The sequence below is a fragment of the Sabethes cyaneus genome, chromosome 2 (genome assembly GCF_943734655.1).
Source record: "Sabethes cyaneus chromosome 2, idSabCyanKW18_F2, whole genome shotgun sequence".
Taxonomy (NCBI): Eukaryota; Metazoa; Arthropoda; class Insecta; order Diptera; family Culicidae; genus Sabethes; species Sabethes cyaneus.
In genome coordinates, this window is record NC_071354.1 from 177,039,207 (window position 1) to 177,059,875 (window position 20,669).

The 20,669-nt window shown below is 41.0% G+C and overlaps 2 protein-coding genes across 2 annotated transcripts; both read left to right on the forward strand.

Annotated features, from left to right (window-relative positions):
• The first annotated feature begins 3,099 nt into the window (after positions 1 to 3,099).
• On the forward strand, positions 3,100 to 4,312 carry LOC128736386 (clavesin-1-like). The gene is made up of 2 exons (XM_053830864.1): positions 3,100 to 3,810; positions 4,055 to 4,312. Exons 1-2 carry the CDS (start codon positions 3,100 to 3,102, stop codon positions 4,310 to 4,312), a joined length of 969 nt encoding a protein of 322 aa, XP_053686839.1.
• Positions 4,313 to 12,084: 7,772 nt separating this feature from the next.
• Positions 12,085 to 20,278, forward strand: LOC128737852 (retinaldehyde-binding protein 1-like). The gene is made up of 2 exons (XM_053832586.1): positions 12,085 to 12,519; positions 19,660 to 20,278. The coding sequence occupies exons 1-2, from the start codon at positions 12,199 to 12,201 to the stop codon at positions 19,927 to 19,929; spliced, it is 591 nt and encodes a 196-aa protein (XP_053688561.1). The 5' UTR covers positions 12,085 to 12,198; the 3' UTR covers positions 19,930 to 20,278.
• Positions 20,279 to 20,669: the final 391 nt, after the last annotated feature.

The following is a 20,669-nucleotide window of genomic DNA, read 5'->3' on the forward strand; positions in this document are numbered from 1 at the left end:
TCCGTCTCGACAAATCTTTAAAGTGTATAGTATACAAATCCTCTTTTTATGCCATGATGTTTGAGGTCACGAAAAATAGTGCCGCATATAGCACCGTCCAACAATTTATTTATTATCAACGACCGTAACTCATACTCTGGTACATACGTGCACACCGAACAAGACACAATACGAAAATGAAACTACGTCAAGAAAGACTTAACTCATGATGCCACACACACATGGTCCGCTGCAAACAAAATGATTTTTGTTCGAATATATATGTGTTACACTGTATTGTTCATGCGCTAGTTTCAACTAGTTTCCGCACGTTCTAAACCAAGAGAGTAAAAAAACATAAAGGAAAAAAGCGTGAAAAACGATTTTTAAGCACCACTAATAAGCAGTTCAATAGCGATACTGCAATATAACGTAGTGCGGAATACAGAACAATACCTCTATGTTATTGCAATCGATCAAACTGCCGGTCACAGAAATTATGCTACAAAAGCAAATGTGTTGCGCACCATTTACGGCGATCGATGAATATGGATAACGAATCGTGGAGAAGGCAAACAATCCATAGATTGCGGTACATGCTAGGAGAAACACCCATCGTCCCTGCCGCGTGATTCGGTGTCAAGCATGTCCAATGAAAATGGTTCTAGAGGACTACGCAGCTGAAATGAGACAAAATGGTGGCTTGGCAAGATAAAGATAAATCGGCCATGTGGAAGCCGACTTGCATATACATACTTGCATTCTTACACTTCTAACTGAAAGGTAACGTCGAGGGTCTCAAGTTTTGGAGGCAGCATTAGACGCAGCTGCGGTACTAATAGCCACGGTTGCCAGTATGCCAGATAAATCTGGATTTTGCTAGATTTTTGATTGCGCGCCAGACAAACAGAAAAAGCTCAAAATCTTCCAGATATTTGGCAATGTGCCAGATTTTTGTCAGATTTCCGATCCACCGTCTTGCAAAAAGGTCATCACTTCTAATTTTGGACGAAATTTTGCATCTACGGTGAGCAAAACGAGCAAGATTTTTTCAGGAAAACGCCTCCCCATCGGACTAATTGACCACCAGATTTTTACCAAACATTTTTATTCGAGTCCGCCAGATTTTCGGGAAAACCTGTTGGCAACCTTGCTAACAGCTAAACACTCAAGAGATTAATTCTAAAAACGATGTCGCAGAGCATGCCAGAGGGTAGGGTGGAAGTAAAGGATTAACGATAACGGTGAAGTGGTTAGGTTAACTGCGTCGGATATGTCGGATAAAAGTGTCAAAAGACCTCACGTACCAGATACTGCAATGTTCAACTAGGGGCTTAGTCCAACAGGGTAGATACAGTAATGACCCGATTTTGTCACCCCCATGATGAATTTAGGGGTGACAAAAACGGGACAGTGACAAAATCGGGTATATTTTCAATTTTTATTTTTTTGCAGATAACTTAGACCGAACTACATATATTTCATTCTGATCAATTTTAGGACCTTTCGCACTTCTTTCTACCTCTCTGTGGACATTTATCACCTGTGGTGTGAGGTCCCACAGGTATGAAAACACGCGTTTTTTAATTGGGCCGAAATGGTTGATTATACTGGTTGACTATGTTCAAAGAAATTTCATAGCGTAAAAAGCTCTTTCTTATGGTATGAACGATTCTTTGATTAACCCCCCTAAAAGTAAGATAGAAAATTTATTTTTCAAGTAGTAAGAGAGAGAGCAAAACAATGTTCTACAAAATTTTTGAGAAGATTATTATAAAGAACTTTGCCAAAGAAAGTGACCTTCTAGCTATTACAGTTATGGAGATAAGAAACAACTTTTGTGGAAACTCCACGAAAATCAACACAGTTGTTTTCACAGTGTTTTAACACATTTGATATGTTTGAAAATGATTTTCAAACTAAGCTTTTGATAAACCAAAAGCGTGACAAAATCGGGTCAAAAACGTGACAAAATCGGGGGTGACAAAATCGGGTCAAAAACGTGACAAAATCGGGGGTGACAAAATCAGGGAGTGACAAAATCGGGGAGTGACAAAATCGGGTTACCACTGTATCTACACAAAAGCGAAAGCGGAACGCCGTGCAGGGAGAACTGTGTCACCACTTTGAAGTGGCTAGTCGGAATCCAGCATTCATCGTTAAGTAATCACCTTTGTTCATCACAATCGAAGCAATCAAGCATCTACAGGATGAACGGAGTTGTTCTTCGATTTGCCTTATTAATGTTGGCTGCGTAACAGTTGATCGAGTCGACGCCATGTTTCTGCACTCAACATCTCTAAGGCACTGCTACGGCAGTAGCGGTCCTAAAGTTCATTGATGCCAAGCATATTTAAGAAGGGCAAGATATTTGAGAGTACTAGTAGTACTAATGGAGGTTTCACTGTACGTGCCGTGAGTTACCAGTGGCGCTGAACAACAATAAGTCTTTATTGTTTTATAATAATTTGTTACAAACCTTTATCATGCATTTTATTACCTATTAGTCTTTATTAGTAAGGAGTTTGGTTTAGCTATATAAACCCACTAAGCAACGGCCGCGATCAGTCCGCGTACCTAATCCGTCGCGCTTTCGTCAAATTGTCCACATTCATCTAGTATTTGTGCATGATTGTTCAGTGTATATATATAATTATTCTAGTCTATAAAATTAGATTATATGTTGTTATCCTGCGGACCAGACCGATCTTCTTGCCAGCCGTCTGGTTGCAGCGGGAGTGAGTGTACTAAACTGACTGTATATAGGGCTTAGTGTCCTAATATAGGCAATTCTTCAACGAAATTGAGTTTCACTACCCAGTAAACTGTGCTGATAGAACAAATTCGATATACAATGCATCCGCTGAGATTAGATACTATTTGATATAGTCATCATATCTGCCGTCTTGTGTTTACTCGCTTTATGCAACTTGGTGGATAACTGGTGCGATAAAAAATTAGATTTAGACATTATATAAATTATTCAAAGCTCGTGCGGGAAAATACTTTATCCGACAATGTTATAATTGCACTTCGTTTCAGCGTGGTTTTGTCAGTTGCTGGTTACATTTGATAATTAGCGGGTTGGTTTTAACGTGAGGGCTTGTAACGTATTAATCGATGGAGCTTAGTGTGGAAAAATGTCCCAATCAGTACGATACATACGAGTTTACCGTTGGTGACCTCTATCGGCAAATTGCCGAAAAGGACCTCAACGAAACGGAGGAAATTCGTCAGCAGTCGTTGGCGCAAATGCGCGAATGGATTGCGAAGCATCCGTATATTAGCAAATGTCGCACGGATTCGTTATTTCTATTGCGCTTCCTCCGAATGAGGAAGTTTTCTATTCCGAAAACGCAAGAAACCCTGGAACGTTATCTAGCAATGAGACAAGCTTTCCCGCATTGGTTTCAGAAATTGGACCCTATGGATGCGGACATGCAGCAGCTGCTTGAAGATAATCAGTTCCAAATTTTGGGTCAGGATTCCAAGGGTCGTACTGTAATTTTGATGAAAACAAAGTGTTTTAATGCAGACAAGTTTACTTCCGAACATCAGTCGCGGCACGTCCAGCTCCTATTGGAAACGTTATTTGACGATGAACAAACTCAGATCGGAGGATTCGTGGTCATTTTGGATTACATGGATATGACAATGCGTCAGTTGGCGGTTTGGTCTTTGATGGACGTTAAGAATTTTATCAGTTGTGTCAACCATTCGTTGCCGATAAGGTTGCGCGAGGTGCATGCGATAAGGTTGCCCAAGTTTGCCGTTACCATAGCTGAGTTAGCAATGTCCTGCCTGAGTCAAAAGCTGCGAGAACGAGTATTCGTAAGTTTGAAAATTGTAATTGTAAATGTTTCGTGTTAGTTTAGCTTGTTCTTTTTCTATTCAACTGCTGTTAAATATGTTTAGATGAGATCTAATCCAAATTGATTACCTAAGTTTAATACAGTAATTATAGTTTGAACCCGTAAATTATGTAGCTACACTAAAGTTGCACAGTCTCACAAGTGACGAACCTTATCTCATGCATGCTGTGCAGTACATAAATATCTCTAATTTCAACTTCCAGTGCCACAAAACCTTGGCTGAGGCGAAAAAACATCTACAAGAATCCCTACTACCCACCGACTACGAAGGTGGAACCCAAGATCCTCAGGAGCTGAAACAAAAATTCATCAATCGTGCCCGCGGCATGCGCAATCAGCTGTTGCAGTTGGATCAGTTGGAAATTGATGCCACGCGCTACAAATCTCTTTGGCAGCAAAGTTCCGACATCAGCATCGATTCCGGAGTGGCCGGCAGCTTCAGACAGTTGGGTGTAGATTAGAAGTAAAGAATGACTTGCATTTATTAACAAAAATGCAAATTATTTTTTGCTTCGTTTCTCTCCCCGTTTCATCCGTGAAGACCAGCGCTTTTTAATTTATTCTATTCCAAGGCTTCTCAACGATTTGTTTATAAATATTGCTCTTTCAGTGGCGCCCTTGTAGAAAACTGGTTGAATCACAAATGTAAAATTCATTGTCAGTAGGCCACTGTAGTCCGATGCAACGCAAAATAGATGGAGTGGTGAGAGAAATTAAAACAAGGTTCAGTCCTATGTGGTTTAACGTCATTCGATATACTTGATCACGAGTAATTATATTACTGATTGGACTTCATACTAAATACATTGTCATGACCATGTAGGATAGATGGTAGAAAAATATTTTAAGAGGAATGAACAATAAATCGTTGGCACTTGGGAATTATATTTTATCGATTGCGTAATCTATTTCTGGGGCACTTAATTCACAGCTGTTAGTTTTCAGCCGCGTAAACTAAAACCGGTGGGTGAACATCACTACATCTTGGTTACGTAAATTTACCGTTTCTTGCACGCGGCTGCAGTCGATTGTTTATATCCGATAGGAGGTATTTCGTTGTGAACCGGCGAGCAGTGCAATTAATTGCTTCAGAGCGAGGTTATCTAATTGAATCGGTTTACCAGCCAAGTAGCAGACTAGTCAGGTAATCAAAGCTGCAAATTAAATGGGTTTCTAAGCTAGAGGTGATTTTAAAGACACAAAGATATTTTAAGAAATGCGAACAATATTTGGATAAAACAGCAATAAAATAAATTTATCCGACCGACCGATCCGGTCCACCCAGGGGAAGTGAATTAAAAAATAATAATAATATAATAAAGTATATCACTGGTTTGTGGTGTAAGCTTCTTATGAATAAACAACGTTTTCATAAAACCATAGTTGTTTTGTAATCACTCTATGTTTTGTTTTCAAAATTCTAAAACAAGAAAAGTCGCCTCTGAACATCTGTAAACGACACAAACAGTATGTTTCAATAGGTTAAGGCGCAAAAGTTCACAGAACCGAAATCTGGAATAAAATATTGGTTTATTTTAGTTTAGGAGTTTTTCACTTTTAAACAAGCATTGGGAAATTGGATTTGTACAAAATGTACATCTTACCTCACACGTTGTTTCTGTTCTTCCACCGAGTATTGATTGTAGAATTTAAGCCTCAAAAACTCCAACCACTCGTTCCATCTACTTTCTTCAGCATCCACGCTTCATGCCCGTAAAGGGATTCTTGGGATTCATAACTCACATCTTTATCACCTGTTACGAGTGTACCAAAGTATATGGATCCCTCGATTATTGTGAATTGTTTTCCACTCAGCTCCACTGCATCACCAACACCATTTTAGTAGACCAATCTCATGTTATGCCCAGGCCAGTCCAGTGAGGAATCCAGTTCGCTGTGATTCACAGGCCGGGGTGAACAGTTATTCGAATCCGATTATATAGTAATTGGCTCCCATTTTAGATTGGTTCGAGCAGCGGATCTCCCAGGTTTGAAAAAGAGGAACGCTATACAAACTTAATTAGCGTTGCTTCAATGATCCTTCCTTACCTAATTTTTCGCCCTTTCCTCTTCATGCCTTGTCTTTCCTGACATACTATCAACACCTCTGTTTTATTATTTTATTCTACCGTTCATTCCGTCGGTTGCATTACTAGCATTACCGAATGATCTGGTGGATCACTGCGTATAGCTGCTCGTACTCCACTCTCAGAACCTCGATCGGGATTCCGTCCCTCCTAGTAGCCTAACTAATTAGTACCTTTTTCGACGTCGTCGTGTGTTGGTAGCTCTTCGTACTTGGGCTTCTTCGATGAAGCCATTTATCTACAGCTCTAGCCTCCTTATATATATTTCTTTGCTCTTACGCATAATCGCAGTGAGCAAATCTTGTCTTAGTTCTTCCTATCTTTTACTCTCGGATATTCTGCTTCAAACCGGTAACTTACTGACTTTCACGAATCGTACCTACCGATTCTCTCACAGTTATTTTAATGACACCACAGTTATTTCTTAGTCCAAAAAAGCCTTGGGCTCAAAAATTTTTTTCTAAGACCTGACCCTTCTTTATTAACAGGCTTCATAGCTGGCGTAGAGTACAGGACAGTTACGGAACTAGTGCAACAATCCTACTGACTCTATCTAGCAGCACCGCCTAGCCGAGATTCGAACCCATTAGCTTGGTAGACCAGCATCGTACCTCGATTTCATAGTCCAATTGTATCCCTTTTCATCTCTTCCTGCTGTTCTGCGGTTCGTTGAACGAGCTTCCTGACGTGCTAATCGCTGAGTATTGCAACATCTGTACAAGAGGCTTTCGCCTCGTACGACGTATTAATTGGTCTGTATTCTTCTCGTTCTCCGATCAATCGCAGACCGAAGTTTCCTGAGTCTAGAACGTCGACTCGAACGAGATTCTGCAACCGTATCATCAGTTTATGGAGAAGTAAAGCTTGCTTCAGATAGTATTGGAACAAAAGCTATTTCGCGTATTTCATTTATTTATTATTGAATTCAACATTTTTTCTTACACAAATGTAGCCTTTTCATCATACTTTTAAGAAAAAATACGGATGAAATTATTCGTCACGCTTTCGAAGGAATTCTTGAACTTCTCCTGTAATATGGCTCAACACTTTCTTCGTCCATCGGTTTGGCTATCTTATTCCACCAGGTCTTCATCTGATTGATGTCTTCGACAACTTTTCCCTTTGCCTTGCGTCTCCTCTTCATGATTGCCCAGTATTTCTCAATAGGGCGGAACGGGGGCAATTGGGCTGGTTAAGGTCTTTCGGAACAAACTGGACCCCTTTCTCTGCATACCATTCTTGAACGACTATGCTGTAACGACAGCTTGCCAAATCTAGGCAAAACATTACGGGATGGTGGTGGGATCAAATGATCGGAAAAATTCGTTTTTGGAGACACTTCTTTTGGTACAGTTAACAGTTCCGAGGTCATCGTCTAATGTGTAACGAAAACTTTCGTTTTTCTGTCACAGCTGAAAATGCCCTGCCAAATCATAAATTTTCGTGCAAATTTGTCGGCAAAAACAAATTTAAATTTGCTTGGAACATCCTCCGAGCCGTTGTAGAGTAAAATTTTCGGATTTTGACCACACTATTCTGTTTTACGGTTCGGTTTGGCTGTTTGCCAGCTCGATATGACTTAAGGGCCAAAGAGAATGCTGCGTCAACGCGTCCGTCAGCATTATTCTGACAGTTTTCTCATGGGTTTACTGTTGAATTGACGCTGTTTGGCCCTTTAATTTCTTCCCGGAGTCGAATTCTCCTCATGGTACTATGGGCAGCACCGAATTTTCTGGCCAAATCACGGTCCGATAGATTGGGATTCCTCTTGATGGTTTTCAAAATCTTACCACGTAGTTTCTGGTCGACAGTTCCACTCCGATGATTAGCTTGAGGCTTCCGAATCATCGTTAATGTTTGCTTATACCGTTTGATAACGCGCCATACGGTATTTCTAGGCAATTTTCAACTGTTCAGCTAGCCTAGGCGCAGACCACAATGGATTTTCCAAATAACTGTGCACAATTTTTTCCCTTCTTTCGACTTCCATGTTTACAAAATACAGTCGTTTTGCAAAATATCAAAAATACATAGGTGAAGCTAAAAAAATTTCGACACGTGGAAGACCAAGAACTTACAAATCCGTCCACCAACAGCGCCAACATATGAGCAAAAGTTTGTTCTAATTCTAAATGAAGCAAGCTTTATCTGTGGCTTGGACACATGAAAAAGATTGAAGAGCCTGCAGATGACCGCATCCAGCACTGCTACAATCACCATTACGCCGTATTCAATGAAACTAGGACGACTACAAAGGTCAGGGTTTACAATGAGTCTTGCAAGACTTCGTGAAATCTGCTATCACTCTAAGAAATTATTGCCATGCTCAATTTCGCTAGTTTTACGCAAAAATAGTGGGCGTCTAACGCGCCGGAAGTCCTGAAAAATGTCTTTTCAGAAGAGCTGGCAATTCAGCTGCTTTACAACGTGCAAGATGAGCAGACAATATCCACACTTGGCCTCCTGTGGGGTCCAATGGTTGATAAACTTCGGTTCAAGGTTGAACTACCTCTTCCGCTTCTGCTATTCTCACCAAGCGGAAGGTAATGTCATACATCACCCAAATATTTTACCCTCTTGGACTGTTAGGTCCATCGACAACCAAGGCAAAGTTCTTTATGTGGATGCTGAAGCGCGCTGGTAAAAAAGCAGAGCCATGGGTATAAACGTTCTTCAGAACATGACCCTTCTTTATCGACAAACTTCGCAGCCGATTATTATAGTACAGGAACATTACGAGACTAGTGCAAAGATTCTATTAACTCTGGAGCGGCACCGCCCAGTCGAGCTTCGAACATACGACGACTGGCTTGTTAGGCCAGCAAGCGCGATGGTGTCGCATGTGAATGAGGCTCCCCTCTACCAGAGAAACTGCAAGCTGAGTGGAAACTGTTCTCGTCCCAGTTCCAGTTTTGAAGTCAACAATTGTAAGAAGTTACAGTTTGATCTGCGATATTTTGTGGATAGTTTTGCGAAATAAAACCACTAAAATACTGGGAGTAAATGTAAATTCTCACGCCTGAAATGAAAAACAGAATTATATAAATAAAATTTAAATTGAATAAAACTATATTGAAGTAAACTTTTGATTTAGGATAGGGGTGGCAGTTTCAGGGGCCCGTTACTACGATCAAGAAGCATGCGACAAAAATATGACATGTTTCGTTAAGTAGAACGAACTCCTGTACTGACCACCAGATGGCAGATAGGAGCAGCCAGGGTTTGCAAGTCAAGCAGTTGGTGCTCCGTCCGATCGCTCTGTACGCCAAATGTCCACTGTCTGCTCTGCTAGCTACCAATTAACACAACTCCTGATAGTTACTCTCAGCCAGAAGTTGTGGATCGTCGGCGGCTGATATCTTGTAAAGTCCGTCTACCACCAATGCCATACTTGTTTCAGATTCAAGTTTACTCTAGTCCAGCAGAGCACAGCCGATCTGCCGGTATCGCGAGTATCACCGACGCATCCATTTTCCGTGTGCAGTGTCGACCCTTCTACTTAACGTCTACGATCCTACCAAAGTATGTGTAGTTCATTCGGAGGGGTCTCACACGCTCTAAATAGAATCTACCCCATAGTGAAAGTCGAAACCGCCAATCGACTCAAACCGATCGAATCAAACAACGAAATCACCTGGAAGTTCATACCAGGTAGAGCTCCACATTTCGGAGGGCTCTGGAAAGCAGCAGTCACATCGGCAAAAAATCATTTTCTCAAGGTAGCACAAAATCAATCTGGCATATAAGGATCTGCTGATCTTGTTGGCACAAGTCGAGATGTGCCTCAACTCTCGACTCCTCACTCCGATACCACAGCACCCCAATGATCTGGTCGTACTGACATCTGGGTACTTCATTGTGGGAAGTAATCTACTAGCAGTTCCTGTAATCAATTTAAAGGAGATCGATGATAATCGTCTAAACCACTGGGAATTGACGCAGAAATGTATGCAATAAATCTGGTCCCGTTGGCATCCGGAATACATTGAAGAACTGCAATCCCGTGCCACAAAGGAGTGCAGCCCTCCTGTCAATATTGACATCGGTACCATCGTTATCATCAAGGAACCTGCGGCAACATATCAACATATCAACATAGAGATATCACTTACGAAAGAGTTTTAAGATCAGCTACATTTTCTGTCCAAAAAAGATCAGACGTTCTTCAATTCGTTCCAGAGCATCACACATCATGGATCCCTGCGACAATTCATCAGCTAGCCCAATTCAGCCAGTGGATAAATTTCATTACGAGCGTGCAGGATCAATTCGCGATGCACTTGCTGGCGCCATGACGTAAACAAATTAACAAAAATAAAGAAGATTTTTAATAAGAAAAAAGAATGTGTTGTCAGGGTATCAACAAATAACTAGGCCAACCTCGTGCTTTTGTCTTAATAAAGAGGTCTTTCTCCTTCTCGTCTTGTCCCTTTCTATTTGGATATTATGAACAGTTTTGTTTCATTACTTTCTTCTACCGTCTCCTCTGTCGATTATAAAAGCATTATAAAAAATGCCAAATACCTACTCACTAATCACTCTTTATATCCCTAACGTATTTCACAAAACTTACAAAAAAATTGCAAAGCCAATAAATGGGAGCATTTTTCGTATGTTCGGAATTTTATAAATGTTTCAGCTTTTACTGTGGCATCAACAAAATGACAGGCTACATTGACAGCTTCTTTCAAACAATTTATGACTGCTTGTGTTTGTCCGAATACTTCGAATAATTTGTTTATTTGTAAACAAATATGAGATAGTCAATTTGGTTTGGATTTGCACAATCCAGAACTGAACGCAACTTTCTGTGTACTACACTAATTGAACTTTTCTGGAAATTATTTGCCTTCCTACTTTAGAATCAAGATCAATACTCTAGATCAAGTATTAGTCTAAGTTTTTTCGACTTATAAGAATGCATCAACGTATAACCTTACAAGGTTAAAAAACTTTCGAGGATGCGTAAATTGTGGCATTCCATGGCCCTATTGAGAAAAGTTGGTATCTGATGCAGTAGCGTTGCACAGGGTGCGAGAGATATACGTTTTGCTTTGGGCCCTGAGCGAGAATAATAAGGAAAGAGACCTGGAAATTAAATAAAAAGAAAACTTATCCAATTTAATTCTACTATGTATATTTTATTCTTGACAGATACGTATTTCGCTTACGACTTGCAGGTTTCCTCAGTGGCTGTTTTCGAACTTCAGTCAAGGAAAGAGAACCTGAAAAAGTTTGACCTTTACTCTATTATATAGAGTTACTCCTTATTCTAAATGGCTCCGATAGTATAGAGATTTTTTTATGAAACAGTATTTTCATGTATTTTTTGTAGTTTAAAAATACATTTATTTGAAAAGAATGGAACAATATTTATCATATAATTCGTAATCGTATTCAATAAGTTTGAAATTTGCATCATTATATTTTATTTATTTGAAGGTACTTTTCATTTTTGTAATAGTTGATTTACACCGTTTCATGAATTGTAGTCAAAATCCAGTAAGTTTTAGCATACGAAGTTTCTTCTTTGACCAAATATGATCTTCCCCATACATTTGACTCTGGCTACGACCATGTCACAAGCTGATGCAAATGAGATGAGAAAATGCAATTGCGTGCTGCACTATCTCCTACCGGCAATTGTTTACCTATAATCACTCTTCACTTGCGTCAAAAAAATGCGAAACAAGTGCTACTACCTCAGAATCATCTAGAAAGACGTTTAACAGCGGCCGGGAAACCTTGGAGCTGTTGAACTGGCCGTGATTATTTAGCATTTCGTTCCTGGTTATCTAATGCAGCTGATAAATTATTCCACGGCAAAGTGGCGTTAGTATGGCGTAAAACTTCTGATCAAACGGTTCAGAATGTCTTCCGTTCCGGGTGTGGAAAAGCAACCTGCCATCTACGACCAGTACGTTTCGACACTGGAACCTAAGTATCAGGAGAAGGCGCGCAACGAACTGCACGAAGATGATTATACCCGGGAGCCAGCTTTGGTCCAGATGCGTGAATTCATCGCAAAACATCCGCAGATTCTTCGCTGTCGAACGGATGCCGTGTTCTTGTTGAGATATCTGCGCGCTCGGAAATTCAACGTGGTGGCAGCCCAGATGATGCTCGAGAAATATCTACAAGCTGGCCAACTCGAGTACGACTTTTTCGTGGAAATTGATCCGCTTCTGCTGGAACCGCTAATTTCAAAGTGTATATTTGTCCCGCTAGGATCAGACAACGAGGGACGGCTGGTCATTACCATGAGGATAGGGCAGTTTGATACCAAAACCACTTATCCGGAGGAGCAGTCTCGGTTGATTAGCTTGGCCCTAGAAACGTACCTAGATACGGAGCTTTATCAAGTGAACGGGCTAGTTTTGATAATGGATTTTCAAGAAACGACGATGGCCCATTTTGGAATTTGGACGTTTCCCAAACTGAAGGTAATCATCAATGCCATGAACGAGATAGTAACGTTTCGGATAAAGGAAATTCATATAGTGCAACTGCCCAAGTATGGCGCAATATTAGCTGATTTTGCCATAGCAGGTCTCTCAGAAAAGTTACGACGCAGAATTAAGGTGAGTTTCTTTTTTATTTTATTAAAGTTTATAATTTTGTGTGTGACAAGATTACTTAAAACATCGTTAAGTCCCGCTAATACGATCATCCAAAACCGGATTTTTTTAAACTGAGCCCCGTTAATTTGAATGCGTTTACATTAAAAGTTAACTAAACGTTAAACACGATTTTTGACAGTTATGTTGACTAGACAAAGTGAAAAATGAGCTACTTTAAACTGTGTACATGTTTACATTACAAGGGTTCACGACATTGAGAAGCATAAACTAGACTATCAAACAACTCTAATCTCTAATAGACTATCAAACCCCCCCTCCCAATTGAGAGCAGATAAATGAAAATGAAATGAAACCAATTATCAGCAGTTGTGTTAAAGGGTAATGGATCGTCTGCACAGATCTAGGCCAAGGTTAATGTCTGCTATTGTATTGACTTGTCAGTGAAAACAACGCGAAATAATTATTCATCTCCGGGTGGAAGTCGAACCTCTCAATCACGACCGCGTTACTATTCGTATTTTTGTACCTGATCATGTCAATCAGTAACCCCTGTCAATAGCAGAAAAACTGCATTCCTAATGGTGTGTGCTCATATTTCCTACCAGACAGCGTTGGCCCATTAACGGACACATGTGCTATTATGTAAACCTTGAACTAGAGAACAATTTTGCGTCGCGTGTACGAAAGTCAGGTTTAGGCGTGGATATTTAAAGGCGGGCTTTTGTGATCATTTGCTTGCATGCTTTTTGCGTAGGTCAAAGTTAATTAGATATGGATGGATGAGGACACTAAATGAAAAGAGAAACTTTGTTTTTGTAGTCCGGCTTGATCCTATTCAATGAATCAAGAAATTTTCAGCCTTACCTAAAACATTTATTATTTTGAAAATATATTCAATTATTCCAGCATGAAACACGATGAGTCCAATCCCACCAATTTAAAGCTTAATCTTTTATGTCAAATTCAACTGCTACTGACGCTCAATACATCTGAAATACACCATTTAAAAAACATAATTTCTACTGTTTCACCATTTAAGCTTTAGACATATTATATTCTTTTATATTGTACAACTCAATTGGGAATATAGAAAAATATTTTCTTCGTAGATCCATAAACTCTACGTGTTTTCGAAATTCCAAAATCTTCTGAGATAATCTCGCTCAAAATTCTATTTTGCAGCATTTGTCCATTTGGTATTTTTTTTAATTTAGAGTTTTTAATATTTAAATAATTTTCAGTTCAAGTATGGATGTTTTCAATTTATTTTTCAGCTTTAACTCATTTTATTATTTTATTTTGTTCTTATGCTGTATTCTGTAAACTTCAACTTTTTTAGTACGTGGAATCACAACGAATTTAGTACGCATTCTGGAATCTGACAGAATGATAGATAAATATCTAATACGTAACACAACCCAGATTGAGTTTATTGCAAATTTGAACTCAATTATTGTATTTGAGAGTTGAGTCAAAAGCTCATTTCTGCAAAGGGTTTCTCGAATACAAATTCTTGTGTGGTTCTTGAATGAAATGGCTTCCAAATTCGGCCAGGCAATAAACTCGAATATTCGGTTATTTACTTCTGAACACTATCATGATCGTTGAAAATTTATTGTAATATGCGATGTAGGTAGCCTCCCATGTGCGTGTATTACACTGCAACCGGGGTACACTGAAGTCGCTTTTTACGAGGTTTTTTACGCGACTATTTTTACGCGAATTTCGGAATTTACGCGATTTTTTATTACGCGATTTTCGGAATTCACGCGGATGTGCTCAAAACGTCTATTTTTTCGCGTATTGTTGAAATCCACATAGTTTTTTTACGCAAAATTTTGTTTTTTTACGCGAATTTTGGAATTTACGCGGTTTTTTACGCGTATTTCGGAATTTACGCGATTTTTGGAATTTACGCGGTTTTGATTTACGCGGGACGTATCCTTCGCGTAAAAAGTGACTTGAGTGTATTTTACTTTGCGTATCATGAAGAACATGAAATTTAGACGCCTTCAGAAAATTATTCCTGGTATAATATAATTTATTCAACAGAACTATTTAACTAAAATAAATGGTTGCAATTGATTTATTACACATTTGATATATTAGCAATCAATATTCAGTAACGAACTGTACAAACACCAATAAAATTAGTTAAACTCTAAGAATCAATAATTTAAAATTTGTTTTTGACTGGCGTTGAAGTGTCTACAACAACGCAACGATTTAGAGAGCTATTCGGACCGCAGTTAGTGTTAGTTAGTTAGTGTCTCGAGATCCACAGTGATGGTAACAGACGGAGTCTTCTACTGGAACACTAAAATTAACCTTGCATAGGAGATCAGGCTAATCGATATTTGTGAATTGCAATTGTCGAACTTATTCGATGAGTCCGATATGTTCTTGCTGGCTCACTTTGACGCGGAAAGCAATGGGTTAGCCGGGATAATCTATGGCTCAGGAATAATTTTTGATCCGGGTGTGCTCTTGGGCCCTTAGTCGACGCCCTAATCGGTGACATGTGACAGTGCATATTCCTCGTCACCAAAAATATTCGGATCAAGTGCAAATATTCCTGTTGTTTCTATTGTACACGCTTTGGTGAAAGCCTGACACAACAGTTCGGCAGTGTCGTATCGCCCAACAGTTCTTTCAGGGTTGTTTGACATAAATTTCTCAACCGCATCAGCATAAAAAGTTTTAAACGGAGCCATAAGTGTAATATCTGAAGGTTGCAGTTTGTGGCTGCAGTGTGGTGGTAGCGCTACAACAGTCACGTTGTTTGCTCGAGCCTTTTCGGAAAACATCAAATTCTTCGTGTGCGAAGAATGCCTATCCCCAAGCCCATGTCCATTAATAGTAAAGGAGATTCTTCCGATGGACGAGCATACTTCAAAAAATAGCCAAACCAAATATTGAATAGGTCGACTGTCATGTAACCGTTAGGATTACATAAAACGCAGTTCCCACGGGGTCTCCTTTCTTCAGTAATTCATGCATGCGTACCCTCGAAAAAATCAGGAATGGAGGAGGATGATGTCCGGTGGTTGGTAAATGGTTGAATAATGTGTAAAACAGACCCCATTGTGGTCCCTAGCCTCTTATCTAGCAACTTCTACCCCTACCTCCATGTGGTACCTGCCGGAATACGAGCAATTTTAGCGGAGATCGAGTAACCAACCCCGGTGGAAACTAAGGTCGTATGCTAACACGGGACGAAGCACAGTATTGTCTCGACACTGAAAGATGGCAGCCGCATCCCGAGACTCGGAAGGGTTCTATGCGCAGCTGGAGGCAACGTACGACAGCTGCTCACCATGGGACATCAAGATCGTCATCGGGGATATGAACGCCCAAATCAGCAGGGAAGCAATATATAGACCGGTGTTCGGGCCCCATAGCCTGCACACCGACATGAACGATAACGGCCAACGATGCATCAACTTTGCGGTTTCCCAAGGCTTGGTGATCAAAAGTACCTTCTTTCCCCACAAACCAACGACCAACGAACCTCGACCCAAATCGACCATATTCTCATCGAGGGCCGGTTTTTCTCGAACATCACCAACGTACGCCCCTACGGAGTGCGGATATTGACTCGGACCACTACCTAGTAGCATTACATTTGCGCTCAAAACTATCGACGGCTTATACCTCGCGACAAAGTTGCCCTCCTCGGCTAAACAATCGGCAACTAGACAACCCGCAAACTGCCGAAAACTACGCGCGCGTGCTGGATGAAGCTCTGCCTTCCTCTGTGGAGCTAGATGCTTCGACCCTCGAAAACGGATGGAGTATGATACACTACGAGGTCGCAACCGTGGTGCTAGAGGTGTGGAAACCTCGAGTGCACGAAGTGGTTGGTTTGACGGGGAATGCCAAGAAGCGATAGAGAGGAAAAAAAGAGCTTGGGAAAACTATCTGAGCATATCCACGAGAGAGAATTGGGCCAAGTATCGACGAGCGAGGAATGAGTTGACCACGATCCTGAGGAGGAAAAAGCGCCAGAAGGAGGACAGAGATCGTGAATAGCTAGAACAACTATTCCGGGCGCAAGTTTTACGAGAAGGTAAACCAAATTCGTAAGGGCTACACACCTAAAGCTGCTATGAGTAGGGACGAGAGAGGGGATCTAATCACAAACGAGCGCGAGGTGGTCGATAGGTGGAAGCAGTTCTTCGATGATCACCTCAACGGCGACGTAGCAGCAGGAGACGCAATGGAAGTTAACCTCGGAACACCTACAAACGACAACAGCGTACCGGCTCGCGATTTCGAAGAGATCCGGTGAGAAATCAATCTGCTGAAGAATAATAGAGCCACCGGAAAGGACCGACTCCCGGCAGAACTCAACAAAAATGGCCAACCGCTAGCAACGGCACTTTACTGGCTGATTTCATGGATTTGGGAAGAAGAGAAACTACCGGAGGAGTGGATGGAAGGCGTAGTCTGTCTCATCTACAAAAAGGGCGACCGGCTAGACTGCTGTATCTACCGCGCCATTACGCTGGTCAACGCCGCCTACAAGGTGCTCTCCCAGATTTTGTTGCGTCGTCTATTCCCAATAGCAAGAGACTCCGTACGGCAGTATCAGGCGGGCTTTATGGGGGACCGTGCTGCTACGGATCAAATTTGTACTCTCCGACAAATCCTCCAGAAATGTCGAGAGTACAACGTGCCCACGCATCATATTTTCGTGGATTTCAGAGTAGCATACGATACCGTTGAACGAACAGCTATGGCAAATAATGCACGAGTACGGTTTTCCGGACAAACTGACGCAGCTGTTCAGAGCTACTCTGAAACGAGTGATGTTCTACGTGCGCGTTTCGGGGACACTCTCAAGTCCTTTCAAATCGCGCAGAGGGTTACGGCAATGGGATGGACTGTCCTGTATGTTATTCAACATCGCTATTGAAGGTGTGATCCGGCGAGCGGGCATCGAAACGAGAGGAATGATCTTCCACAAGAGTAGCCAACTCCTAGCCTTTGCAGCCGACCTCGACATCAGTACATACTAGAAATCGTGGGACGGCGGAGGCAATCTACGCCAGACTAAAAACGGAGGCTAGGAGGATAGGGCTACAAATTAATGCGTCGAAAACCAAATATATGGTAGGAAGAGGCTCCCGAGAAAGTAACGTTTGCCTCCCACGGACAGTAACTATTGACGGCGATGAACTGGAAGTGGCTGATGAGTTCGTATATTTGGGATCTCTGGTCAACGCCGACAATAATATTAGTAAGCAGATCCACCGACGTATTCAAGCTGGAAATCGAGCATACTTTTCCCCCCGCAAGACGTTTCGATCTAGAAGCATACGCCGCCGCACAAAGCTGACGATGTACAAAACGCTAATAAAACCGGTAGTGCTCTACGGACTTGAGACAGTAACTTTGCTTACGGAAGACATACGTGCACTTGCCATTTTTTGAACGAAAGGTGTTGCGGACTATTTTTGGCGGAGTACAAACGGAAAGCGGAGAGTGGCGGAGACGTATGAATCACGATCTACAGGTACTGCTTCGAGAGATTCCCATCGTACACCTGGCGAAAGTTGGAAGACTACGGTGGGCCGACCACGTCGCAAGGATGCCGGACGACTTTGTAGTGAAATCCATTCTCTCCAAGAACCCCACCGGCACCAGGAATAGAGGGGCTCGACGTGCACGATGGCTCGACCAGGTTGAAGCCGACTTGTGTGTGTCGAGACGCGCAACGAATTGGCGACGAGTAGCCCAGGACCGAGTACAATGGAGAGGAATTATTGATACGGCAAGAGCCACCCCGGCTCTCGGCTGAATAAGTAAGTAATAAGATGTCCGGCCGCTGACATACACATAATTGCTGTGATTGTTTTACTTCTTTCGGCAGATGTTAGTGCTCCAACCTGGTTCTTTCCCTTAAGGGGAAACCGAAAGTGGCTCAAAGATGGCTGGGTAAATGGCTACCATTCGAAGCATGTATTGTTTTGCACCTTAAAAATGCATCTGTATTGGCAGAAAACGCTTTCGCCACGTAATCAGTGCTTCCAGCGCTGTTATAATTTCCTAAAACTTGTAATTCAATTTATCGATCTGCTATGTATCAATAAACGCTCAGCAAAACATAATTGCTAATGGAAAATAAATTTAACTGATCATATCGATCATTACGTGTTCATAAAAGCGACCAATGTATAATTTGGAATTAGTTAATAGATATTTGGTTGCGCACATATTTCGTTGAACTAGCGATTTCCGAAAAAGCAGCAACACAGTATCAAACTTTCGTCACATCAATGAGCTTTTAAAGAGCTTTCAACTTTCGCCGCATCGATGAGCTTAGAGTGAGGTAAACAAACCAAACGCAAACGCAGGAATCGAAAACGCAATCCGATTTATTGATACATAGCAGATCGATGATTTGAATTACAAGTTTTAGGAAATTATAACAGCGCTGGAAGCACTGATTACGTGGCGAAAGCGTACTCTACCAATACAGATGCATTTTTAAGGTGCAAAACAATACATGCTTCGAATGGTAGCCATTTACCCAGCCATCTTTGAGCCACTTTCGGTTTCCCCTTAAGGAACGAAATTTTCCTCTCCTTACGTTCTCTTCTCTCCTTCTTTCTTCTTACCATGAAAAAAAAATTAAACGTGGGACAGTTTTAGCTTTTGATTGTAAGGAAAACAATATTTACCGTACAGACAACTGTTTCATCGGCATTGTCAATTCATGCCGGTTTAGGCTGTATTTGTCTATTAAAAGGACGCGTTGTTCTACCCGGTTAACTTAAATGCCATGTTCTTTTATGTCACGCATACTTAGTCCATAGAACCGCTTCTCAAGCTGCAGCAAATACTGAAAAAGTACTTCAATGTATGGCGCTTTTACCCCGTGAAAAATGGCCCGTCTTACACCTAGTTTACAGTTGTCACCATTTAACATTTATCATCCAGCCGTACTTATTACATACCTTTTTCGACACACACACAAAACAGGAATCGTTTTATAAACGTCAGCGATACGGACGTCATATAAACGTCAGCGATACGGATATCCACCAATATACGTTAAAATTAGTTAGGATTTAATTTTTTATTTCCAGCTCATATTACTCCAATTTTCTCGTTCTTTCTTCTACTCTTCCCCAGTTTCACAAGACGCTGGACGGTCTGAAGGGTTCCATTGATGAATCCGTCTTACCGACAATCTATGGAGGCAAGCAAACGTTGGAGGATGCAAATAAAGAATTTCTCAGGCGTACCTTCCAGGAGCGGAACCGACTCCTGAAGCAAACAGAAATGTACATCGATCTGTCGATTCCGTCACCAAACGCCCAAAGCAAGAGCAACAGCGGGCTTCAGCGTGAATTTGCCGAAGAGTCCGTGATTGGAAGCTTTCGTCAATTAAATGTCGACTAGGTTACTGGGTTCGACTAGGATCGGCTAGGTAGCTTGATTGAAGCCATAGGAATTAGCTTGATAAATAGCTCTCGATAGCTGACGTATGTGATAATGTTAAAAACTAAATTATTAAAGGTGATGTGTAGACAAATGCTTTATTTTTGTTGGGAATTATTTGTCATATAGGGAAAAGATCAGTAAACAACAAAAATACTGAAAATACAACGAGTCAGATAGGGCGGTCGCGATTTATGGTGTGAGATTAGATTTGTTGATTTCGGAAAATTCATTTTGTAAAGTGATATTTCGAAGCAAAGCAAGGACTTTTTTGATAAATATTTATATTTAAACACGTATATTATCATTAGTTTTGATACCATTACATCTATCCTACTCGTACGTTATAGAAATACCAATGTAAACGTCTTAAATTATGCACTCTTCATGGATGAATACGATCGGAAAATATGATAGATAGGTACACTCACACGAGATTCACGGTTGACGTTTCTCTGAATCCATGATACTATTCAATACTGTTGTTTTGGATTGCAAAATTTCAACTTGGAACTGCCTCGATTTCCATATCCGTTCTCCTAATACACTATCACACCATTTCATAATAGAAAACGAATACTAATCAGTGAAAGGTATTATTTCTCAAAGACGAAAAGCACGTTTTTGGCAACATTTTTTGAATAATCATCTCGCAGATCGTCCGGCGCGCGCTGTTGATAGCGAAGATCCAACGCACTTCG

Bases quoted from the DNA above. Each gene is read 5' to 3' on its own strand.
- LOC128736386 (XM_053830864.1), top strand. From the start codon at position 3,100: ATGGAGCTTAGTGTGGAAAAATGTCCCAATCAGTACGATACATACGAG. The intron at 3,811-4,054 runs GTAAGTTTGAAA...TTCAACTTCCAG, and splicing joins AGCTGCGAGAACGAGTATTC to TGCCACAAAACCTTGGCTGA.
- LOC128737852 (XM_053832586.1), top strand. From the start codon at position 12,199: ATGAGGATAGGGCAGTTTGATACCAAAACCACTTATCCGGAGGAGCAG. The intron at 12,520-19,659 runs GTGAGTTTCTTT...ACTCTTCCCCAG, and splicing joins AGTTACGACGCAGAATTAAG to TTTCACAAGACGCTGGACGG.